The 22598-nt window shown below is 46.7% G+C and overlaps 1 protein-coding gene across 1 annotated transcript in view; it reads right to left on the bottom strand.

Annotated features, from left to right (window-relative positions):
* The window catches only part of TXLNG (taxilin gamma), a 79262-nt gene that overhangs the window by 36715 nt on the left and 19949 nt on the right, over nt 1-22598 (bottom strand). The window contains exon 2 of the mRNA XM_040336872.1: nt 18332-18608. Coding sequence (XP_040192806.1) covers nt 18332-18608 — 277 coding nt within the window. The remainder of the gene's footprint in view (nt 1-18331; nt 18609-22598) is intronic.

The raw sequence follows: 22598 nt of genomic DNA, 5'->3' as shown, positions 1-22598 counted from the left end.
AGGTTGGGGACCACTGGTTTATACTATATAGTATAAAATTTCTTCTACACAAATTGAAAATGTTCCTCACCCACTGCAAATCTCAAGAACAGCTGATGTGGGGGGGAATCCTTGATGTCTATGCATGCTAGAAATTTCCCAGTGATGCAATTACAAACTGGGCCGATTCCATCTGGAACTTCTGGACGTGCAAAGAGGTGCTGAGAACCTCCAAGTTTAGTATGAAACAAAAATACGAAGGAAACTTGGACAGCCGCACTCCAAAAATTTTCTTTTAATTATAATCGATCACAAAATGAACATGCCAACAGCAAAAAAATTGGAACAAAAGCGAACGTTTCGCACTGTAGCTTCAGTAGTCTTTGAAGACTACTGAGCGGTTATTTTCTCTCTCTACCTTTAGTATGAAACATATGCCTGCATTGATCTTTGGACCCATGAACAAGTTTCAATAATAGTAGTTAAATTGTTACTTGTAGTGAAGTGGTAAAAATCGCTCCCAAAATGTGAAACTATTGCTAAGCTGTCCAAAGGACCCACAATTCAGGTGACCCTAAACGTCTGCAGATGGCCCCCTCACACGTGGGGGCATTTCTTCATTACAAGGAAAACTTGGCTAGTTTCGATGCCCAGGAGTTGCTACAGATCCGATTAGAGGACTTGGGCTTTGAAACAGAGGATGGGAGGGACAACAGGACTGCTTCCTGAACCCAGAAGCAGCAGTACTGCTCTGGGCACCTTAGCCTCTTCTTACTGGACAAGAGTCATTCTTCACCAAACAGTATCCTCCTCTCAACTCTGTAGGCCAGTTCTGCAGCCAGAGGATCCTGAACACCTGTACTGAAATCAGTGCCAGATGAGAATTTTGGTGCAGGAAGTCTGTCAAGCAGAGTACTGAGGGATCCATCTAGGGTCATACCCCATGTCCCAGCCTGGCCAGTGGTCATAGACCCCAACAGTTGCATGGTGGTGCTTGAGTGATTAACATAGGCTTTGAGGCATGACAAAGTTTTGTCCACAGAGTCTTTAACGACTCAGACATCCTCACAAGTAAGGGTAAGGGATTTGTTGAGGTAGGAAATAATCTGGAACCACATGCTAGATCCCCTCCAATGGGAACTGCTGGAGGGGAACTTCTGCACAAACCTCCTGGGATGTGTACACAATTAGACTGGTCTCTTCAAGTCCTCATATAACACACTGTGTACAAGTTGGTGAACTTAGAAATTTCTTAGCTTTGGGAAGGGATCCCATTCCAGCAAGTGTGATGGTTCTAGCTTTAAGTAGGCGTACACCTCTTAAAAATGTGTTTTGAGAGCAGGCTCAAGTCCGCTCTCTGCGAAAATGACACTGGCAGTGGAGGGGTTAACCACTAGGTGGCGCTGTAGGGGCTAAGTGTTCCCTAGGGAGTGATTCTTACTGTTAGGGGGTGTGGCTACATGCGACACGTAACTGATGACCGTTCCCAATGACGGGGAACAGCCATCAGTGACAGTGTCACTAGGCAGAATAGGGAAATTCCTCGTTTACAAAGGGATCCCCCTCTTTTGCCGTTGCCGACTGCAATCGCGGGCTGCCCGAGAACATCGAGTTTGCGGGACCCGCGAACACACTCATGAGGCAGCAGATTTAACGGGAGGTACCTGTACGCCAATCTGCCTGCCCTTGTCATTCTGTTGACATACATATGCGTGCGGCGGTTGGCAAGCGGTTAATTTACATTGTCCCTTCTATTTACGTATGTGGATAATGTCACTGAAATTATTTTATATAAAAAAAAAAAAAAAAAAAAACACACACACACACACCACCACCCAAGTACCTTTTCCCCAATCAATATACAGCTGTCCTGTACCCAGATCTTTCCCAGCTTGTCTGCAGAGAAACAAACAAACAAACAAACAGGAGGAGCTTCTAGTCCTCTGCTGCTGGTCACATGTTAAAAATAAAAACAGCCTTTGGAATAGAGAGTAAAAAGTAATTATATCTCAGACAGGAGGCTCATATCTTATGCATTATCTTTCCTTTAATAATGCTCACAGCAGAAAAATGTATCTTAAAACATTCAGTGTAAAAAACTTGAACAACCACCACCCCCAGCAGACCATATAGTCACTAACCACGCCCCAACGGGGACTCCATAAAGAGGGGCTGCTGTGGTGGATCCTCCTCTTTCTTTCTGCTCACAGGATCAGATAAGTACTCTATTTCATATCGTCATCAGTATATATATATCTTACATTGGTATTGCCTAGGGATATATATTGAGTTTTCACTCCTGTTTGTTCCCTGGCTTACCCTCGCTATTGTTCCCATTCATGAGTGAACTATTTCTTCATTAGATTGATCTCATTCCATTATAGATTTACCATCTTGTTTACCTTCTTCCTGTATTTATCATTCCATTAGATTTACCATCTTGTTTACCTTCTTCCTGTATTTATCAGAATTTGTCTCCTTATCTCCCGCTCCTATCGTGCAGCTTCTCTAGCGCGCGGGACTTTCGCTTCCCCCCTCTCTCACTGTTCAGCACTCCACTATCTTCCCAGAGCGCGTCGGTGCTTGTCACCGCCATATTGAGGGAGAACTCGTCTCCCTCACTCACTACAACGCGGAGCGCGCGTTCGGGGGGGGCGGAGCTTCTCCTCAACTCGATTGTCCAATCAGCGCCCAGCGGCCGTAGTCTCGCGAGACTTCGTTCCCGGGCCGCTGGGCGAGTTCAGGTTCCCTTCCTCTCTGTCGCCATTCAGCGCCGACGGAGAGGAGGAATAGGGAACCTGGAACTGATAAGTCTGGCAAAATTTTTCTATACAATCGCTATCAATAATATCACAATAATAACTATAACTAGTATATAGTATACTAGTATATAACTAGAATAACTAGTTTACTGGCACTGACCTGCAGTACACTGGCAGGTCCAGCTAGATAACTCTTAGCTCTATATCTTTACATTCCCTGCTTAGTGCCTGCCTTACCTTGAGATCTGTTCTGTACAGAAATACCTAGAAGACATTGTAAGAGACATGTCTGAATTTAATCCCATTAATGGAGATGCCTCTCCTGCTGCTACTTCTCATACATTGAGCGCCACACAATTGCAGGACATCATACAAATGTCCATTCAAGCGGCCCTGGCTTCCACTGCCTCACCCGCTTGGGCGTTACAACCCACTGTGGTACCCCCTCCACCGCCGCAGAGCGGCGAACCACCGCTAAAAAAGGGAAAGGTACCACACAAAAGAAAGCACACATTGGTGGTAATTGACTCCCCGGCAGGGGAAGGAAATAATGTGCAGCAGATAGCCCCTAACTCGGGCTATCACCCTCAGCACCTACCTGAATCTGTTCGACCCCTGGACCCCAGGGAGACTCACCAAAAGGGGTTTAGAGTTCCTAGAAGAACCAAACCAGATTCATACGAAGATTCCTCGGCTGAGGAGTCGGCGGATTTTTCTGAAAGATCAGACCTATCTGATTCTGAATCCATTAATCAGGATGCTGAGGTCATGGCGACCGACACAGTCGCCAATCCTGCCACGCAGGACGATGTCCTACTGGACGCTTTAGGGGAACCATTGTTTCACCCGGACGCGATTACTCACCCGCGCTCCGGAGAGTGGACACCCTTGCCGCATGTGGCACAGTATGTAGAGCTTTGGGTCAGAAAGTCCCTGGACAGAACGGCCCGCAACAAGCTGAGAGCCGAATGCCCTAGACCCTCTTTGCCCAAGAAAGTGGTGGCTACCCCGGAGGTAGACCCCGTCCTTACTAAGTACCTAATAAAATCAGGTAAATTTCAGAAAAAAGGCATTGAGAGGTCCTTCCGGTCGATACAAGACCGAGTTTTAGATCTTATCGGTCCACTGACCAAGATCTTAAATTTATCCGAACAGGCTGCAACTTCAGGTCAGGCAGTTGATTTACCACAACTGAGGGGTTGGGCACAGAGAGCCCTATGTCTAGCGGGCACTGCCAACACGGCATGTTCCGTAGAACGGCGCAGATCCATTCTCATGCGCCTGGATCCCCAACTCTCACACCTGGCTGAGACCGAACCCGGCCCATCGGCCGAAGGCATGCTTTTTGGGGATTCAGTCATTAAGGACATTAACAAGTTCGTTGGTCTGTTTTCCAGCCTGGACAAAGCTCAGAGTTCTCTGAGACGTGCCGGAACCAATAAGGTTTTCAACAGGGCTGGCAGAAGTAGAGGCCGTTCTGCCGGCCGCGCAAATTTTTACAGGCCACAGGGTAGGAACTCTACCCAATATCAGTACCAGGCTCCACACTACTCCGCCCCGGTGGCTCAACCGGCACCATTCTTTCCCCCCAGAGGCAGACCCTGGCGCGGACGCGGGGGACGCGGCTACCCTCGATCCAGACCCTATACCGGTGAGTACGAGTTACATCACACCCGACCTCATCCCAGTGGGGGGTCGTCTGAGGTATTTTACCCACGCCTGGTCTGCGATTACGGCAGACCCGTGGATTTTAAATTCCGTAGAAGGGTTCGTGATAGACATACTTTTCCCTCCTCTACTCAATATAATTCCCCCTCCCATCCGCTTTGCAAAACAAAATTGCCTTCTCATAGACAGGGAGGTGAGAGATCTGTTTACCAAACAGGCCATAGTGGAGGTGGATCCCTCTTCCCCAGGTTTCATCAGCAACCTCTTTCTGGTGCACAAGAAAGGAGGGGGCTACCGCCCGGTTATCAACCTCAGGGGTCTGAACCAACACGTCCAGTATCGCCACTTCAAAATGGAGGGAATTCATTTCCTACGAGACCTTCTCCAACCCAGAGACTGGCTCGTGAAGGTAGACCTCAAGGACGCCTACCTGACAGTACCCATACACCCGGACTCCCAGCATCTGCTGCGTTTCCCGTGGAAAGGCAAGATGTGGCAATTTACTTGCCTCCCCTTCGGCCTATCATCCGCCCCTTGGTGTTTCACCAAGATCATGAAGCCCGTAGTGGCAGCTCTGAGGAGCAGAGGAGTGCGTCTGATTATTTATCTAGACGACATTCTCATCATGGCATACTCAAAGTCCCAAGCCCTGTTACACATGTCTTGGGCCATGTCCCTTATACAAAACCTAGGATTCATAATCAACCGCGAGAAATCGGTCTTAATCCCATCTCATCAGATGGAATTCCTAGGTTTCACAGTGGACACTGTCCAATCTACCCTCAGCCTCCCCAAACCCAAACTTACGCTTATTCGCAAAGAGATTCGCTCTGCACTTCGCAAGAAATATCTCTCATTACGTACCCTAGCTCGACTGGTAGGCTTACTGGCTGCCTCTATCCAAGCCATATTCCCGGCCCCTCTACATTACAGGGCCCTTCAGAGGCTCAAAATTATGCACCTGAGGCAGGGCCTCGGTTACTCAGACGAGATTCCCCTATGTCAGGAGACCACAGAGGAACTGAAATGGTGGCTTCATCATGCCGTCGAGTGGAACGGCAGAGCTATATTCAATCCCAGCCCGGACGTGGTCATAGAGTCAGACGCCAGTCGACTGGGCTGGGGCGCAAGGTGCGGCGCAGCCTCTACAGGGGGGACCTGGTCCCAAACAGAGTCCTCTCTGCACATCAATGCACTGGAACTGTTGGCAGCCCTATTCGCTGTCAGGAGCTTCATGCCTCATTCTCCAGCATGCTGTATTCTTTTTCGCATGGACAATGTGGCGGCGGTGCAGTATGTCAATCGACTGGGGGGCACCAGATCCAAAACGTTGGCGTATATCGCCAGGGACTTCTGGCACTTTTGTCTGTCCCACAACATCACGCCTATAGCGGAATACATCCCGGGAGTCCTCAACTCCGTGGCCGATTGGAATTCTCGATATCTTCGAGATTCCAGCGATTGGAGACTAGATCGGCCTCTCTTTCTCCTTTTGCAGAAACTTTGGGGTCCGCTATCTTTCGATCTCTTTGCCTCTCGGCTCAATCGCCAGTTGCCCCACTTCTTCAGCTGGAGGCCGGATCCAGAGGCTTACGCTGTAGACGCTCTTCGCCAACCTTGGCCGGAGGGGACGCACTACGCTTTTCCCCCCTTCCAGATGCTATCCAGACTCCTCCTTCGGATAACCAATCTGGGAGCAACGGTGGTACTGATCACACCATGGTGGCCGACCCAACCCTGGTTCCCGCTGTTATTGGCAATGTCGGTGGACTATCCCAGACACCTCCCTCAATACTCACACCTCCTCACCAACCCGAACGGGGAACCCCATCCCCTAGTTCTGGAGGGCAATCTCACACTACTCGCGTGGTTAGTATCGGGATCCCTTCCCCTGATAGAATCCTTTCAGAGTCAGCTCGAAACCTCCTCGCCCTGGCCTGGGCCCCCGGGACTAGATCGGCATATCGATCAGCCTGGGGGCGTTGGGTTCGCTGGTGTGATCAACGGCAAGTTGATCCCGTGCAAGCCCCTGTATCCCTAGTGGTCAATTACTTGGCCGATTCCTTCGATTCTGGTAGCTCATATAGCTCCATTAATATCTACCGTTCAGCCATTTCAGCTTATCACATACCGGTTGATTCTTTACCTATTGGCAGACACCCTCTAGTATGCCGTCTTTTGAGAGGTGCAAAATTCCAACGTCCCCCTAGGCCTAGATACCAAGCAACCTGGGATGTTTCCAAGGTGCTGGATATGTTCGCCAGTTGGGGGGACAACACTAACCTTTCTCTCAAACTGTTATCCATAAAACTGACGGTCCTTCTCTGTCTCCTCTCTGTCAAGAGAGTATCGGATGTCAGAGCGCTGGATATTTCCAGGCGTCAGTTTTCCCCGCAGGGAGTTGAATTCTCCATTGTACGCAGGACAAAGACCGGCATCTCTTCGGTCTTTTACCCTTCTTTTCCGGATCATCCGTTCCTTTGTGTCGTCCGCTGTCTTCAAACATACGAATCGCAGACTTCTGCTCTGCGCCCGGCGGGCTCTTCCCAACTTCTTCTGTCCTATGTTAAACCCCATTTCCCAGTTTCTCCCGCCTCTCTGGCTAGGTGGGTTAGGACCGCCATGGACATGGCGGGAATAGACGTCGCACTTTTCGGGGCCCACTCCACCAGGGGTGCAATGGCCACAAAGGTGCTCGTATCAGGAGGCTCTCTCTACGATTTATTGAGAGCAGCGGATTGGTCCTCGGAGACCACGTTCCGCCAGTTTTACTTCAGACCTACAGATCACATATCCAGATCAGTTCTCCCTTAAGGAATATCTTATGTTTTATATGTTAAGTTGTGATAGCTACATTAGCTTTGAATTTGCATAAGATATGAGCCTCCTGTCTGAGATATAATTTGAGATTTTCCTAGCTTGTGACGGAAAATATTGATTATATGAAGACAGGAGGCGAGTATCTTCCCTCCCTACCCTCCCTATTACGATTGTTTTTTCTCTCCTTCACAGGCTACTGACCGACAGGCTGCGTGCGGCAGACAGTTTTGCCAGTTTGAAGAAGGACGGAACCCCGTCCGTGGGAGGATTTACATCCAGGTTTAATTCCCCGTTGGGATCGTTTGTTATCGGACCTCTGTTGGTTCATGAAGATGAAACTCGTCTCTTCTTCACAGAAGACGCCCGTCGTCGACCGGCCGGTCTAGACTTCTAGGCTACAGTTTACTTCTCCTCCGATGCCGTTCTACCCTGCAAGCGTCGCATCAAGAAAGAGGAGGATCCACCACAGCAGCCCCTCTTTATGGAGTCCCCGTTGGGGCGTGGTTAGTGACTATATGGTCTGCTGGGGGTGGTGGTTGTTCAAGTTTTTTACACTGAATGTTTTAAGATACATTTTTCTGCTGTGAGCATTATTAAAGGAAAGATAATGCATAAGATACTCGCCTCCTGTCTTCATATAATCAATATTTTCCGTCACAAGCTAGGAAAATCTCAAATTATTATCAATAAACCATTTTAAATTGTCATACAAATATATATTTGAAATCAAATCTTTATTATTTTTTGTGGGTGGATTTCTGCCATTCACAGGCAGTGTCACGCCCCCCCATCCTGGGTTTGAGAATAAAAGAGGCAGGTGAAGCCTCCATTATTCCACATGCAATATCCTGCCCTCAGCTGTTTAGCTGGTTAGTGGGCATGGAGGAGGGAGGGAGGTAGTGGGCTGTCACTTACCACTGTGTATACACCCACATGTGTAACTCTATAGTCACATGTGCTGCTCAGACGTAAAAGGAATGAAATGCTCAGCATAGAAACTCAATGAAAACTGAGCACGTGCATAGTTGCCACTACAACTGCAAAATCCCTAGCTGAATTGGGGACATGGACAAGAAGGGGGAGATAGAGAACAGCAGAATCAACCAGGTATTTTTTTCAAAATACAGAAAACGAATCTCAAAGTGACCGAGTATGAACAGCATGTAGTACACCATTTGATAGTTTTTAAGATGTGGGTTTAGCGACACTTTAACCGCTTCTTTACCGCCCACCGCATATACACTGTGGCAGGGCACCCTGGCTGCACAAAATCGCGTACCCGTGGCCGGTGCGACCCGCCGATCGTTCAGTGGAGAGATGGAGCAACAGTATGCCTATGTAAACAAGGCAAACCGCTGATCTGTCAGGGGGCAAAAGAGAGCTAAAAGCTATGCCGAAACACAAATCTCTTTTTCTCCAGTGTATCTGTCCCCCACACAGAAAAGCACCTCCCAGGGACACACTTAACCCCTTGATCATCCCTGGTTTTAACCCCTTCTCTTCCAGTGTCATTTATACTGTGACCCAGTATCACAGTATTGGTGTCAATGGACCACAAAAAAAGTGTCACTTAGACCCCTTTCACACTGGGGTGTTTTTCAGGCACTTTAGTGTTAAAAAAAAGCGCCTGAAAGAAGCTGCATCTGCAATGCCAACATGAAGTGCTTTCACACTAAAGCGCCTGAAAATGTCCCAGTGCGAAAGGGGTCTTGGCTTTAAAAAAAAGCGCCTGAAAGAAGCCTCATCTGTAATCCCAATGTGAAAGCCCGATTGCTTTCACACTGAGGCGCTGCGCTGGCAGGGTGTCAAAAAAAGTCCTGCAAGCAGCTTCTTTGCAGCGCTTTAGGAGTGTTGAATACACCGCTCCTAAAGCCCCCTTCCCACTTTTTTTTAATGACAAAGCGCTTCAACGCCACAGTGTGAAAGGGGTCTTAGTGGAGCTTTACCAGCGTTTTTTGGGCGCTGGCAGTGTGAAAGGGCTCTGAAAGCACTCGGGCGTTCACATTGGGATTGCAGATGAGGCTTCTTTCAGGCGCTTATTTTAACGCCAAAGCGCCTGAAAGTGGTCTTAGGGTGCAATTTGTCTGCCACAATGTTGTAGTCCTGCTAAAAAACGCTGATCGCCATCATTAAAGCGGATCTCCACTCTAAAGTAGAGTCCCGCTGATCGGCACCCTCCCCCCCTCCGGTGTCACATTTGACACCTTTCAGGGGGGAGGGGGGTGCAGATACCTGTCTACAGACAGGTATCTGCACCCACTTCCGGCCCTACGATACGGGCAAAAGACGGGTTTTTTCCTCGCTTCCCGTCCGTCCCCCGTTGTATGCTGGGAACACTCGGCTCCCAGCACACAGCGGGAGCCAATCGGCGGGCGCAGCGCGACTCGCGCATGCGCCGTAGGGAACCGGGCAGTGAAGCCGGAGCGCTTCACTTCCTGGTTCCCTCACCGTGGATGGAGGGGGGAGCAGCAGGGTGACGAGCGATCGGCTCGTCATCTGCTGCGATCGGCGCTGGACTCCAGGACAGGTAAGTGTCCTTATATTAAAAGTCAGCAGCTGCAGTATTTGTAGCTGCTGGCTTTTAATATATTTTTTTAGTGGCACATCCGCTTTAACTAGTAGAAACCGTATTAAAAAAAGTCCCTAAATATATCCAATAGTTGTAGAGTCTATAACTTTTAATGGTATAAAATGGTATACCACCATTAAATGGTATAAAAAAAATAAAAAAAATCCAGTATATATTCCATAGTTTCTAGATGCTATAACTGTCACGCAAACCAATCAATATACCCTTATTGGATTTTTTTTTTACCAAAAATATGTAGAATACATATTGGCCTAAATTGATGAAGAATTTTTTTTTTTTTATTAGGAATATTTTATAGTAGCAAGTAAAAAATTATGTTTTTTATTCAAAACTGTATGCTTTTTTTTTTATAGTGAAAAAAAAAAGCAGGAGGTGATCAAATACCACTAAAAGAAAACTATTTGTAAGGGGGAAAAAAAGGACATCAATAGTATTTGGGTACAGCGTTGCATGACAGCGCAATTGTCAGTTAACCACTTAAAGACCTTAGGTGTTTTTCAGATTTGGTGTTTGCAAGACTAAAACAGTTTTTTCTGCTAGAAAATTACTTAAAACCCCCAAACATTATATATATTTTTTTTCGAACACCCTAGAGAATAAAAAAGTGGTTATTGCAATACTTTTTGTCACACCGTATTTGCGCAGCGGTCTTACAAGCGCACTTTTTTGGGGAAAAATTCACTTTTTTGAATTAAAAAATAAGACAACAATAAATTTGGCCCAATTTTTTTATATATTGTGAAAGATAATGTTACCCTGAGTAAAATGATACCCAACATGTCACGCTTAAAAATTGCGCCCGCTCGTGGCATGGCGTCAAACCTTTACCCTTAAAAATCTCGATAGGCGACGTTTAAAAAATTCTATAGGTTGCATTTTTTGAGCTACAGAGTAGCTCTAGGGCTAGAATTATTGCTCTCGCTCTAACGATCGCGGCGATACCTCACTTGTGTGATTTGAACACCGTTTTCATATGCGGGCGCTACTCGCGTTCGCTTCTGCGCGCGAGCTCGTTGGGACGGGGCGCTTTAAAAAAAAAATTTTTTTGTTTTCTTATTTATTTTTTATTTATTTTATTACTTTTTACACTGAAATAAAAAAAAAATTGATCACTTTTATTCCTATTATAAGGAATGTAAACATCCCTTGTAATAGAAAAAAGCATGACAGGTCCTCTTAAATATGAGATCTGGGGTCAAAAAGACCTCAGATCTCATATTTAGACTTTAATGCAAGAAAAAAAAAATAAAACATTTAAACTCATTTTTTCAAATGACAAAAAAAAAAATGTCTCTTTAAGACGCTGGGCGGGACTGACGTTTTGACGTCACTTCCGCCCAGCAGAGCTATGAGGACGGGTGGGGGCCATCTTGCCCTCACTCAAGTCCTCACCGCTCAGGCTGCGGCATCCGATCTCCTCCGCCGCTACCGACGGCTACGGTAAGCGGCGGAGGGCGCGGAAGAGCGGCGGGAGGCCCCTCTCCCGCCGCCGATAACGGCGATCTCGCGGCGAATCCGCCGCGGAGACCGCTGTTATCGTTTACACGGCCGCCCGCTGAAAAGATGGATATCTCAGTTGGGGCAGCAGCTGCTGCCGTTACTGAGATATCCATCTTTAAAAAGAGGACATACATTTACAATACGCGGGTCGGCAAGTGGTTAAACCAATGCAGTGCCGTATCGCAATAAATGGCCTGGTCAGGAAAGGGGTAAAATGAGCCTGTGTCCTGTACAAAAAAGTTACGATTTCTCAAAATGAAAGCCCTGTATTGCGCACATATGTGAATTTACTATTGCAAAAATTACCACTACTGAATACATAAAAAAAGAGATTTTTAATACAGCTTACCTGTAAAATCTTTTTCTTGGAGTACATCACGGGACACAGAGCGGCATTCATTACTATATGGGTTATATGGAGTACCTTCAGGTGTAGACACTGGCAATCTCAAACAGGAAATGCCCCTCCCTATATAACCCCCTCCCATAGGAGGAGTACCTCAGTTTTGTAGCAAGCAGTATGCCTCCCAAAATGGTCCTCAAAAAAGAGGGGTGGGAGCTCTGTGTCCCGTGATGTACTCCAAGAAAAAGATTTTACAGGTAAGCTGTATTAAAAATCTCTTTTTCTTTATCGTACATCACGGGACACAGAGCGGCATTCATTACTATATGGGATGTCCCAAAGCAATGCTTACAATGAGGGGAGGGAGAACATCTCCAAGACAAAAGGATTTAATTTAGAGATATACTCAAATCATAATAAATCCAACTTAGTTGAGAAAAATAATCTTAAATTTTTAAATTTAACTCAAACAAGAGGAGCCCCCGGAATCCGAGGGTCTCAAACTGCAGCCTGCAGCACTGCCTGCCCGAAGGCAGTATCAGTATTCCTTCTTACGTCCAACTTGTAGAATTTTGTAAACGTGTGGACAGAAGACCAGGTTGCCGCCTTGCAAACTTGAGCCATAGAGATCTGGTGGTGTGCTGCCCAGGATGCGCCCATGGCTCTAGTAGAATGAGCCTTTAATGATACTGGAGGAGGCAACCCTTTCAAGCCGTAGGCCTGAGTGATTAATTGCTTAATCCACCTAGAAATGGTGGACTTTGCAGCTGCCTGCCCCTTCTTGGGCCCATCCGGTAGAATGAACAGCACATCTGTTTTCCGGATCTTCTTTGTAGCTTTAAGATAGGCCTTCATGGCCCTGACAATATCCAAGGTATGCAGCAACCCTTCCTTTCTGGAAGTAGGTTTAGGGAAGAAGGATGGTAATACCAAATCCTGGTTCAAATGAAAACTGGATATGACCTTCAGTAGGAAGGAAGGATGAGGGCGGAGAACGACCCTGTCCTTATAAAAAACAAGATATGGTTCCTTACAGGATAAGGCTGCCAGCTCCGAAACTCTTCTTGCGGAAACTATGGCAACCAAAAATACTAACTTCCTTGTCAGTAGAACCAAAGGAATATCAGCCAACGGCTCAAACGGTTGTTTCTGTAAACTTGACAGAACAACATTTAAATCCCACGGACAAAGCGGGGATTTAACTGGAGGTCTAATACGTAAGACCCCTTGAAGGAAGGTCTTAACCAGCGAGTGGGTGGCCAGCGGCCGCTGAAACCACACTGACAGAGCAGAAATCTGTCCTTTGATTGTGCTTAATGCCAATCCTTTATCCACTCCTAGCTGGAGAAAACTTAATACTCTATCGATGGTAAATTTGCGAGAAAGCCATCGCTTGGACTCACACCAGCCTACATAGGCCTTCCAGACCCTGTAATAAATCACCCTAGAGACCGGTTTCCTGGCTCCGATTAGGGTAGAGATTACTTTCTGAGACAGACCTCTACCCCTGAGAATCAGGGATTCAGCTTCCGGCCGTCAAATTTAGATGCCGTAAGGCAGGGTGGAGGATCGGACCTTGCGATAGCAGGTCTGGCCGTAGAGGAAGAGTCCACGGGTCTCCCACTACCATCCTTAAGATTAGTGAGTACCATGCCCTTCTGGGCCATGCTGGAGCTACCAGGATGACTGGTATGTGCTCCACCCGGATCCTGCGCAGCAGGCGGGGTAGTAACTGGAGCGGGGAAAACGCATAAAGAAGTTTGAACTGATGCCAAGGGCAAACCAACGCATCGGTTCCGCAGGCCATCGGATCCCTTGAGCGGGATATGAACCTGTCTAGTTTCTTGTTGAGTCTCGATGCCATGATATCCACGTCCGGCACTCCCCATCTTTGGCAGAGTGCTTGAAAGACTTGTGGATGCAGAGACCATTCCCCCGGCCATAGAGTCTGGCGGCTTAAGAAGTCCGCCTGAAAGTTGTCCACTCCTGGAATGAATATTGCCGATATGCAGGGCACATGAGCCTCTGCCCATAGGAGAATCAAGCTCACCTCTCTCTGAGCGGCTTGACTGCTGGTTCCCCCTTGGTGATTTATGTATGCCACGGCCGTGGCATTGTCTGATTGAATTCTCACCGGGAACCCCTGCAATTTTGACGTCCAAGCCCTGAGGGCTAGTCGAGCAGCTCTGAGCTCCAAGATGTTGATGGGCAACTGCTTCTCTGGCTTTGCCCAAGTACCTTGGCGAGTGCAACCATCCAAAATTGCTCCCCAGCCCGTCAGGCTGGCGTCTGTGGTCACCATCTTCCAAGCCACTGGGCTGAAAGACTTCCCCTTCAGTAGATTCTGAGGGTCTAACCACCAACACAGACTTTGTCGGACTCTTGATGAGAGCGGCAACGGGATATCCAAGGCCTGTGGCCTTCTGCTCCATGCTGACAGGATGGCTGCCTGTAGGATGCGAGTGTGGCTCTGGGCGTATGGTACCGCCTCGAATGTGGCCACCATCTTGCCTAGTAACCTCATACATAGGCGAATAGTCGGTTCTTTCTTGCTTAGAACCAGTAGGATTAATTCCTTGATGGCTTTTTACCTTCCTCAGAGGTAGGAACACTCCTTGTTGTTCTGTGTCTAATCTCATGCCGAGATATTCCAACTGCCTTGTGGGCTGGAAAGCTGACTTTTCTCGATTTAGGACCCAGCCGAACCTCGAGGTATTGGACCGTGAGGGCCACTGCTCGCTCCAAGCCGGGAGACGAGTGGTCTATGACTAGGAGGTCGTCCAGGTATGCTAGGATCGTGACCCCTTGGATCCTTAGCTTGGCTAGGATCGGAGCTAGGACCTTCGTGAACACCCGGGGGGCCGTAGCCAACCCGAAGGGAAGCGCCACGAATTGGAAGTGACGCGAAGCCACCATGAAGCGTAGATATCTTTGATGTGGCTGATAAATTGGAACATGAAGGTAGGCATCCTTTATGTCTATGGACGCCATGAAGTCGTCCTTCTGGAGTGTGGCAGCTGCTGACCGCACGGATTCCATCCGAAATGAGCGGATCTTTAGATATGCATTTACCATCTTTAGGTCCAAAATTGGCCTGACATCTCCCTTGGATTTTGGGATGATGAATAGGTTGGAGTAGAAACCCAGCCCCTGTTTTTCCAGGACTGGTACCTCTACTATTACTTCCTGGGAAAGTAGATGATCTAATGCCGATCTTAATGCGGCTCCCTTTTCCGGATCGTTTGGAATCCTCGACTTCTGGAAATGAGGAGGAGGAAACCTTAGGAAATCTAATTTGTAGCCTGTGGCCACGGAAGACCGTACCCACTCGTCGGGAATGCTGGCTTCCCAAATCTCTGAAAAGAGTCGCAGCCTTCCCCCCACCTTCGTGGGTGGGGGCGCCCCTTCATAAGGTTGGCTTGGGGGCTGGTTTTGCTGGTTTGCGAAACCACTGCCTTTTGCCTCTAACAGCCTGTCCTTGTGATTTGCTGTTGAAGCCGAAGTTTGCTTTTGCAGGAGGCCGTCGATACTGCTTGGCATTAGAGGGCCCCTGCCCAGGGGAATACTGTCGTTTAAACGCAGGTCCCTGAACCTTCTTCTTAGTTGGCAAGAGAGTACTCTTGCCGTTTGAAATGGTCTGAATGTATTTATCTAGGTCTTCTCCGAAGAGTCGTCCTCCATGGAAGGGGAACCCTACCAGGAGCTTCTTGCATGGGGGCTCAGCCTCCCAGCTTTTTAACCATAAGAGTCTTCTCATATGGATAAGGGATAACGATAAACGTGACGCTTGCTGGATAGAATCCTTGATTGCGTCTACCGTAAAACATATGGCCTTAGGGACATCCGAAAATTTTTCTGCCTGCTGGGCCGGAATAAGTTTAAGCATCTGCTTAAATTGATCCGATAATGCTTGAGCGACCCCAATCGCAGCCACAGCTGGCTGTACTACTGCCCCTGCAGTAGTGAAGGAGTTCTTAAGTAGTGCTTCCAAGCGCTTATCAACTGGATCCTTGAACACCTGTATGTTTTCTACAGGGCATGTTAACGATCTGTTAACACATGAGATGGCTGCGTCCACTGCAGGAGTAGCCCATCTTTTGGAAAATTTTTCTTCCATAGGATATAGGACAGAGAACCTTTTAGGTGGTAAGAAGATCTTATCTGGCTTGTTCCAATCTTGGAACAAAATTCCCTCTAATAGAGGATGGATCGGAAACACAGCATTGCTTTGAGGCGCCCTCAGTGAGCCCAAAGCTGAAACCGTCGATACCTGGAGATCTGGTACTGGCAAGTTGAACTGCCCCAGACTCCTCTGTATCCGGATCTTCGATCCCTGAACCTACTTGGTCCTTGTCCAAGAGGTCGTCCAATTCCCCTGAGGAAAGGACCTCCTCTTCTGAGGGTCCGCGCTCGGGCGACGGAGATCTATTCCGCTTACTGCCCCGCATAGCTGCGGCTACCCATGCTTTTCTGCATCTCTTTTAAAGAGGTGAGTAATACCTCCTCCGTGACCATCTTAGGGTTGGACTGACCCGCGTCAGCTCCAGCCCCAGATCCCGATGGCCCCAAGGCTCCCTGTGGGGAAAGCAGCGGCATAGCTTTGTCCGAGACCTCAGACTCTCTGGGGGAATCCCCACCTCTTGTACCCTCTGACCCGGATGCCATGGTACAATACCGAGGTACACCTGCTACCTATTGGTATTTGGAACTATAAAAGTTAATTGCCCAAACACCTGTTTGGGGGATAAAAAAAAAAATGCTTCCTCTCCCCTAGATGACTTTTTTTTTTTTTTTTTTTTTTTTTTTCAAATCCAGGAAAGAAAAAACATTCTGTCCCCCTGAGTAGTATTGCAAAGAAAAACTATGAGATGGAAAGAAACAGCCTATTTCTAGGCTTGAAAAACAGTCCTCTGAAGACTGCAATATCCTTTCTGGCCACTGTGTGTCCTCGGCGCCCCCGTGCTGCCGCTCTGGTCTTTCTCCTCAGTTCCAAAGTATTGAATGGAACAAACAAGGAAGGGCCGCCCCTTCCTTTAAGCCACTGACCCGCCCTTCCCCCCCAGCAATCTCAAACAGGAAATGCCCCTCCCGACAGGGGGGGGGGGGGTTTGGGAGGAAGGGACCTCTCTGTTCCAGCAAACTGCAGCCTGCAGCCTGGAACCATGAGGAGGTCAGCGTTTTGCCTGCTTTGCAGGCCTTGAGGAGGAAGACTGAATGGAGCATCGCCTGGAGGCTTGCAGGTAAGCACAGCTCTCTGACACACACATATATTTTTATATAACACAGGCCCCACTCAATGCTTTTCCAACACTACAAGGGAGGTCACATCTTATGGGGAATAATACATAGAGAGCCATCCTATCTTTATGATATGTGACTAGTTTGCCAGATGCAGTGCATAACTTTAGGCATGTCCCCTGTGACCCCCCAGAAAAAACCTGCTAAGAACCAAGTTCCGCAAGTTTTCCCCTCACTTACCTGCTCCATGCCGCAGGACTTTGCCAAGCAAGAGGCCCAATCTTCCCCCATCTCCGTGGGGATGTCTAGACCTTCAGGCCCTGGGTTCCTATGAAGGATCCACTGTCCTGGGCCCATATAGCACCCTGGCAACAGAAAACATTAGGCACCCAAAGGTTTCTAAGTTCTGGGCCCAGGGTCCAGCTCTCTAAAAAGAAAAGCATTATGGGCTATACCCCAAGGGTTTGGGGTCCGGTTACTGACCACTTTAGCGCTGAGGCTTTTTTGGACAGAACCGGTAGCTCACCTAATCCCAAGGATGCGGAGGCAAGCTAAACCATGACTAACACCTAAGACACTGGCGTAAAAACTGAGGTACTCCTCCTATGGGAGGGGGTTATATAGGGAGGGGCATTTCCTGTTTGAGATTGCCAGTGTCTACACCTGAAGGTACTCCATATAACCCATATAGTAATGAATGCCGCTCTGTGTCCCGTGATGTACGATAAAGAAAAAAGTGTATACATAAGCAAACTTGTCTATAGTTTTGAATAGAGTGGGGAAAGGATAGAACCTCAGACAAATTTGTATCTGTGTCACCACTGTGGAAATTCACCTGCTCTATTACTCCTGTTTAGACACTGTCACTGAGACAGTAGGTGATAGAAAATCCAAAATGTTAGCGCTGTCACAAAAATGGAGGTAAGGGACAAACTTCCAATAGGTGCACCATGTCTGACGACAGCTTTCTAATAAAGGAAATTCCCCTCACTTTGTAGAGAATTCCTCTCACTTCCTGTTGCATGGGACAGGAAGTCATTGGAAATCTGCAAAACAGAACAGAGCAAAATAAACTGCAGTATCAAACCCTTTCCTATGCTATCCCAAAAAAAGAAAGAAAGAAACTAAACTTTAAAGAGGAACTGCAGTCTGCTCACATAATTTGTAATAAAAACATCTTTGCCATTCTGAAGAGTGAGAGCTATGCATGATATACGGCCCAGGAAGTATTTACTGGCAGAAAAAAAATATGTTTTACTATCCAAAGTTAAAAACAAAGGGCAGAAGGTGGAAAGATGAAAAAAAATGACTGAAGATCCGTTTTAAATATAAAAACTTCAGCATTTCAAAAAGAATATAGCAAAAACACACAGAAATTACACTGGGAGATTTTTAAATAGACTGCTCTACACTTGCAGTAGTCCTACCTACCAAGTGTCTTTTCTTTGTAGTTTTCACTTCCTGGGTCTTGTTGGCCATCAGGTGGGCCTAGTCTGGTGTCTTCTCTTCCAGATGTTTTCTCTTGAGACTTGTTTACCAGGTGGTTTGACACCAGAATATCTTCAATTTTTGTGCTTTGTACTTTCTCCAGACCATCGGAGTTAGACAATTCTTTTCCATTTACCAAAGAAAGAGGTAACCCAGTATTTGCCAACAGATCAATGTTATCCTCATTGGACCTATTTAATTCGCTTTCACCCATCGTAATCTGTCAAGAGAAATAAATTAAAAGTAGTCAATTCAGAATTAGAAGACCTGAGACAATGAAGCTCTGTATCACATAGAAGAGAAGAGAAAACAAAACATTTTAAATCTTTTACTAGGGGAAATTACCGATCTTCTGTTCATACATTGTATGAACAGAAGATCAGCATTTCTCTCCCTGACAGGACCGGGAGCTGTGTGTTTACACACATAGCTCCCGGTCCCCGCTCTGTAACGAGCGATCGCGTGTGCCCGGCGGCGATCGTGTCCGTCGGGCACACGCATGGGTGTCGGGGGCGAGCGGGTGACGCGCACGCGCCCCTAGTGGCCTGCGCGAGAGCCGACGTTATATTACGTGCTCTCGCGCAGGGGAGCCAACCTTGCCTGTTTTTCAGACTCAGTGTTTACAAGATTAAAACAGTTTTTTTTTGCTAGAAAATTACTTAGAACCCCCAAACATTATATATAAATTTTTTCTAACACCCTAGAGAATAAAATGGCGGTCATTGCAATACTTTTTGTCACACTGTATTTGCGCAGCGGTCTTACAACCGCACTATTTTTTAGAAAAAAAAAATCACCTTTTTAATTAAAAAAATAAGACAAGAGTAAAGTCAACCCATTTTTTTTTTTATATTGTGAAAGATAATGTTACGCCGAGTAAAATGATACCCAACATGTCACGCTTCAATATTGCGCCCACTCGTGGAATGGCGTCAAACTTTTACCCATAAAAATCTCCATTAGGCGACTTTTAAAAATTCTATAGGTTGCATCTTTTGAGTTTCTAGGGCTAGAATTATTTCTCTCGCTCCAATGATTGCGGCGATACCACACTTGTGCGGTTTGAACACCGTTTTCATATGCGGGCACTACTCACGTATGCGTTCGCTTCTGTGCGCGTGCTCGTCGGGACCAGGGCTGTGGAGTCGGTAGATAAATGTTCCGACTCCTTAGTTTTATGTACTTCCGACTCCGACTCCTCTGTATTAATATACAAATGTATTTTACACATTCCTTGAGGGAAAGAAACGCAACCTACCACAGGACTACTGGCTGGGAAGCCAACAGTCTACTGTATTGCACAGTTTAAGCAAAAGACAAACACAATGAAAACAAATCTGCTGCTGAAGATAGGGCAGTGGGAGGATCCAGGAAGGGGCATTTATTCTAAAACATGATTTTCCTAGGAGAATCCCATAGTCATGTTTAAAGTTTAAGCTAAAAATCGGAGTTTACAAGTTTTTATAGCCTTAGCTGAATGACAGCAGTTTTTCCAATGGTTTACAGCTTCAGTCTTGAACTATTGGCCCTCCATTCCCTTCACTTATACAAGTGTCTCACTCTCTAGTCCTGCAAAAAACATATTTATTTAATCCCTTATCAGTGAGAGGCTAGGTTACACATGGACGCTGCGTTCCCTGTAAAAGCAGAACACAACACTATGGAAAGTATAAGTATTGCAGCTCCTAATTGTGCGTTTCGTGCCATATAGTGAAGCACATGAAAAGCATGCTTCTTCACGGTCACTTAACGTGTTCGTTTTGCGGTTACGTGAGGCACTGCATGCATTGGTCTTTATTCTTACAGTAGAGAAGTCATTAATTATAACTTTTTGTGAATTGGGACATTTAAACTTGCTTTTTTTTTTTTTTATTCCAATCTAAATTTAGTAGGAGTCGGTGCATTGTTTGCCGACTCCAGGTACCCAAAATTTCCCCCGACTCCGACTCCTCGACCCCGACTCCACAGCCCTGGTCGGGACGGGGCGCTTTAAAAAAAAATATTTTTTCTTTTCTTATTTATTTTATACATTTTTACACCGTTTAAAAAAAAAAAAAAAAAAAAATGGTTCACTTTTAGTCCTATTACAAGGAATGTAAACATCCCTTGTAAGAGAAAAAAGCATGGTAGGTCCTCTTAAATATGAGATCTGGGGTCAAAAAGACCTCAGATCTCATATTTAGACTAAAATGCAATAAAAAAAAAATTGTAATTTGAAAAAATGACAACAGGAAAATGTGCCTTTAACCACTTGCCTACTGTGCACATACACCCCCTTCCTGCCCAGACGAGATTTTAGCTTCCGGCACTGCGTCGCTTTAACTGACAATTGCGCGGTCTTGCGACGTGGCTCCCAAACAAAATTGACGTCATTTTTTTCCCCACAAATAGAGCTTTCTTTTGGTGGTATTTGATCGCCTGTGCGTTTTTTTTTTTTGGGCTATAAATAAAAAAAAGAGCGTACATTTAAAAAAAAAAAAAAAAAAAACCACAATATTTTTTTTACTTTTTGCTATAATATCCCATTTTTTTTTCTCAGTTTAGGCCGATACGTACTATTCTACATATTTTTGGTAAAAAAAAAAAAAAACGCAATAACCTGGTTTGCGCAAAAGTTATATTGCCTACAAAATAGGGGACATATTTTTTTTTTATTATTTATTTTTTATACTAGGAATGACGGCGATCTGTGTTTTTTTTTCGGGACTGCAACATTATAGCGGACACATCGGACACTTTTGACACATTTTTGGGACCATTCACATTTATACAGTGAACAGTGCTATAAATATGCATTGATTACTGTATAAATGTGACTGGTAGGGCCCAAGGGGTTAACCACTAGGGGGTGGGGAAGGGGATAAATGTGTAGCCTATTGAGTGTTCTAACTGTAGGGGAAGGGGGGGTGACTGGGGGAGGTGACCGATCTGTGTCCCTATGTACAAGGGACACAGATCGGTCTCCTCTCTCCCTGACAGGACGTAGAGCTCTGTGTTTACACAGAGCTCCACGTCCCTGCTCAGATCCTGGGCAATCGCGGTTGCCCGGCGGCCATCGCGGCCGCCGGGCACGCGCATTGTGTTCCCAGTGACGCGACGGGTGCGTGTGCGCGCCCTAGAGGCTTTAAATGACAGGACGTCATACGACGTCCTGTCAGAACAATAGGGTATTCCGCCCGCCGTCATTTGACGGCGTGCAGTATCTTAGTGGGTAAGAAGCATGGGCGGAAGTGACGTTTTGATGTCTCTTCCGCCCTGCTATGCTATTGAGATGGGTGGGGGCCATCTTGCCCTCACTCACATCCACGGCAGGCAGGAGACAGGTCCTGATCGCCCCTGCCGACGGCTCCGGTAAGCGGCGGAGGGCGCGGGAGAGCCCTTTCTCCTGCCGCCGATAATAGTGATCTCGCGGCAAATCCGCCGCACATACCACCATTATCGTTTACAGGACCCGCACGTGAAAAGATGGATAACTCGATTGTGGAAGCAGCTGCTGCCGTTACCGAGATATCCCTCTTCAAAAATAGGACGTATATAGTCGTGAGCAGGTCCTTAGACCCCATTCACACCTAGGCGTTTTTACGCCTGTAGCGCTACGCCTCTGCCGCCAGAGGGCTGGAAATACATGTCCCTCTATGGAGATGGTTCACATCTCCACGCCGAACGCCGGACGCCTGTCGCCTGCGGCGTGAAAAAAGGTCCCGGACCTTTTTTTCAGGCGTCTTCGAGCGTTCGGCTAGGAGATGGCAATCATCTCCATAGAGGGGGTCATCTTGGGGCACATCTAGGCGGACAATACCCGCGTTTTGTCGCCGCAAATCGCGGTACAAAACGCCGCTATTTTTACCGCGATTTGCGGCGACAAAACGCCGCGATTTCGTCCGTCTAGATGTGAATGCAGCCTTAAGTGGTTAACCACTTAAAGGTCAGAGTCTCTTTTTGACACTTGTTGTTTACAAGTTAAAATCATCTTTCTTTGCTAGAAAATTACTTAGAACCCCCAAACATTATATATTTTTATTTTTTCAGACACCCTATAGCAATTTTTTGGGGAAAATACACTTTTTTTTTTTTTTTACATAAAAAATAAAACAGTAAAAAGTTAGATCATTTTTTTGTATTGTGAAAGATAACATTACACAGAGTAAAGTGTAAAGGTACTACAGCGCTGCTAACAAAGGTTTCTGTACCAGATATTAAGTTCTGCTTT

Source organism: Rana temporaria, chromosome 2 (assembly GCF_905171775.1).
Source record: "Rana temporaria chromosome 2, aRanTem1.1, whole genome shotgun sequence".
NCBI lineage: Eukaryota > Metazoa > Chordata > Amphibia > Anura > Ranidae > Rana > Rana temporaria.
This window is presented reverse-complemented; position numbering and strand designations above follow the sequence as displayed.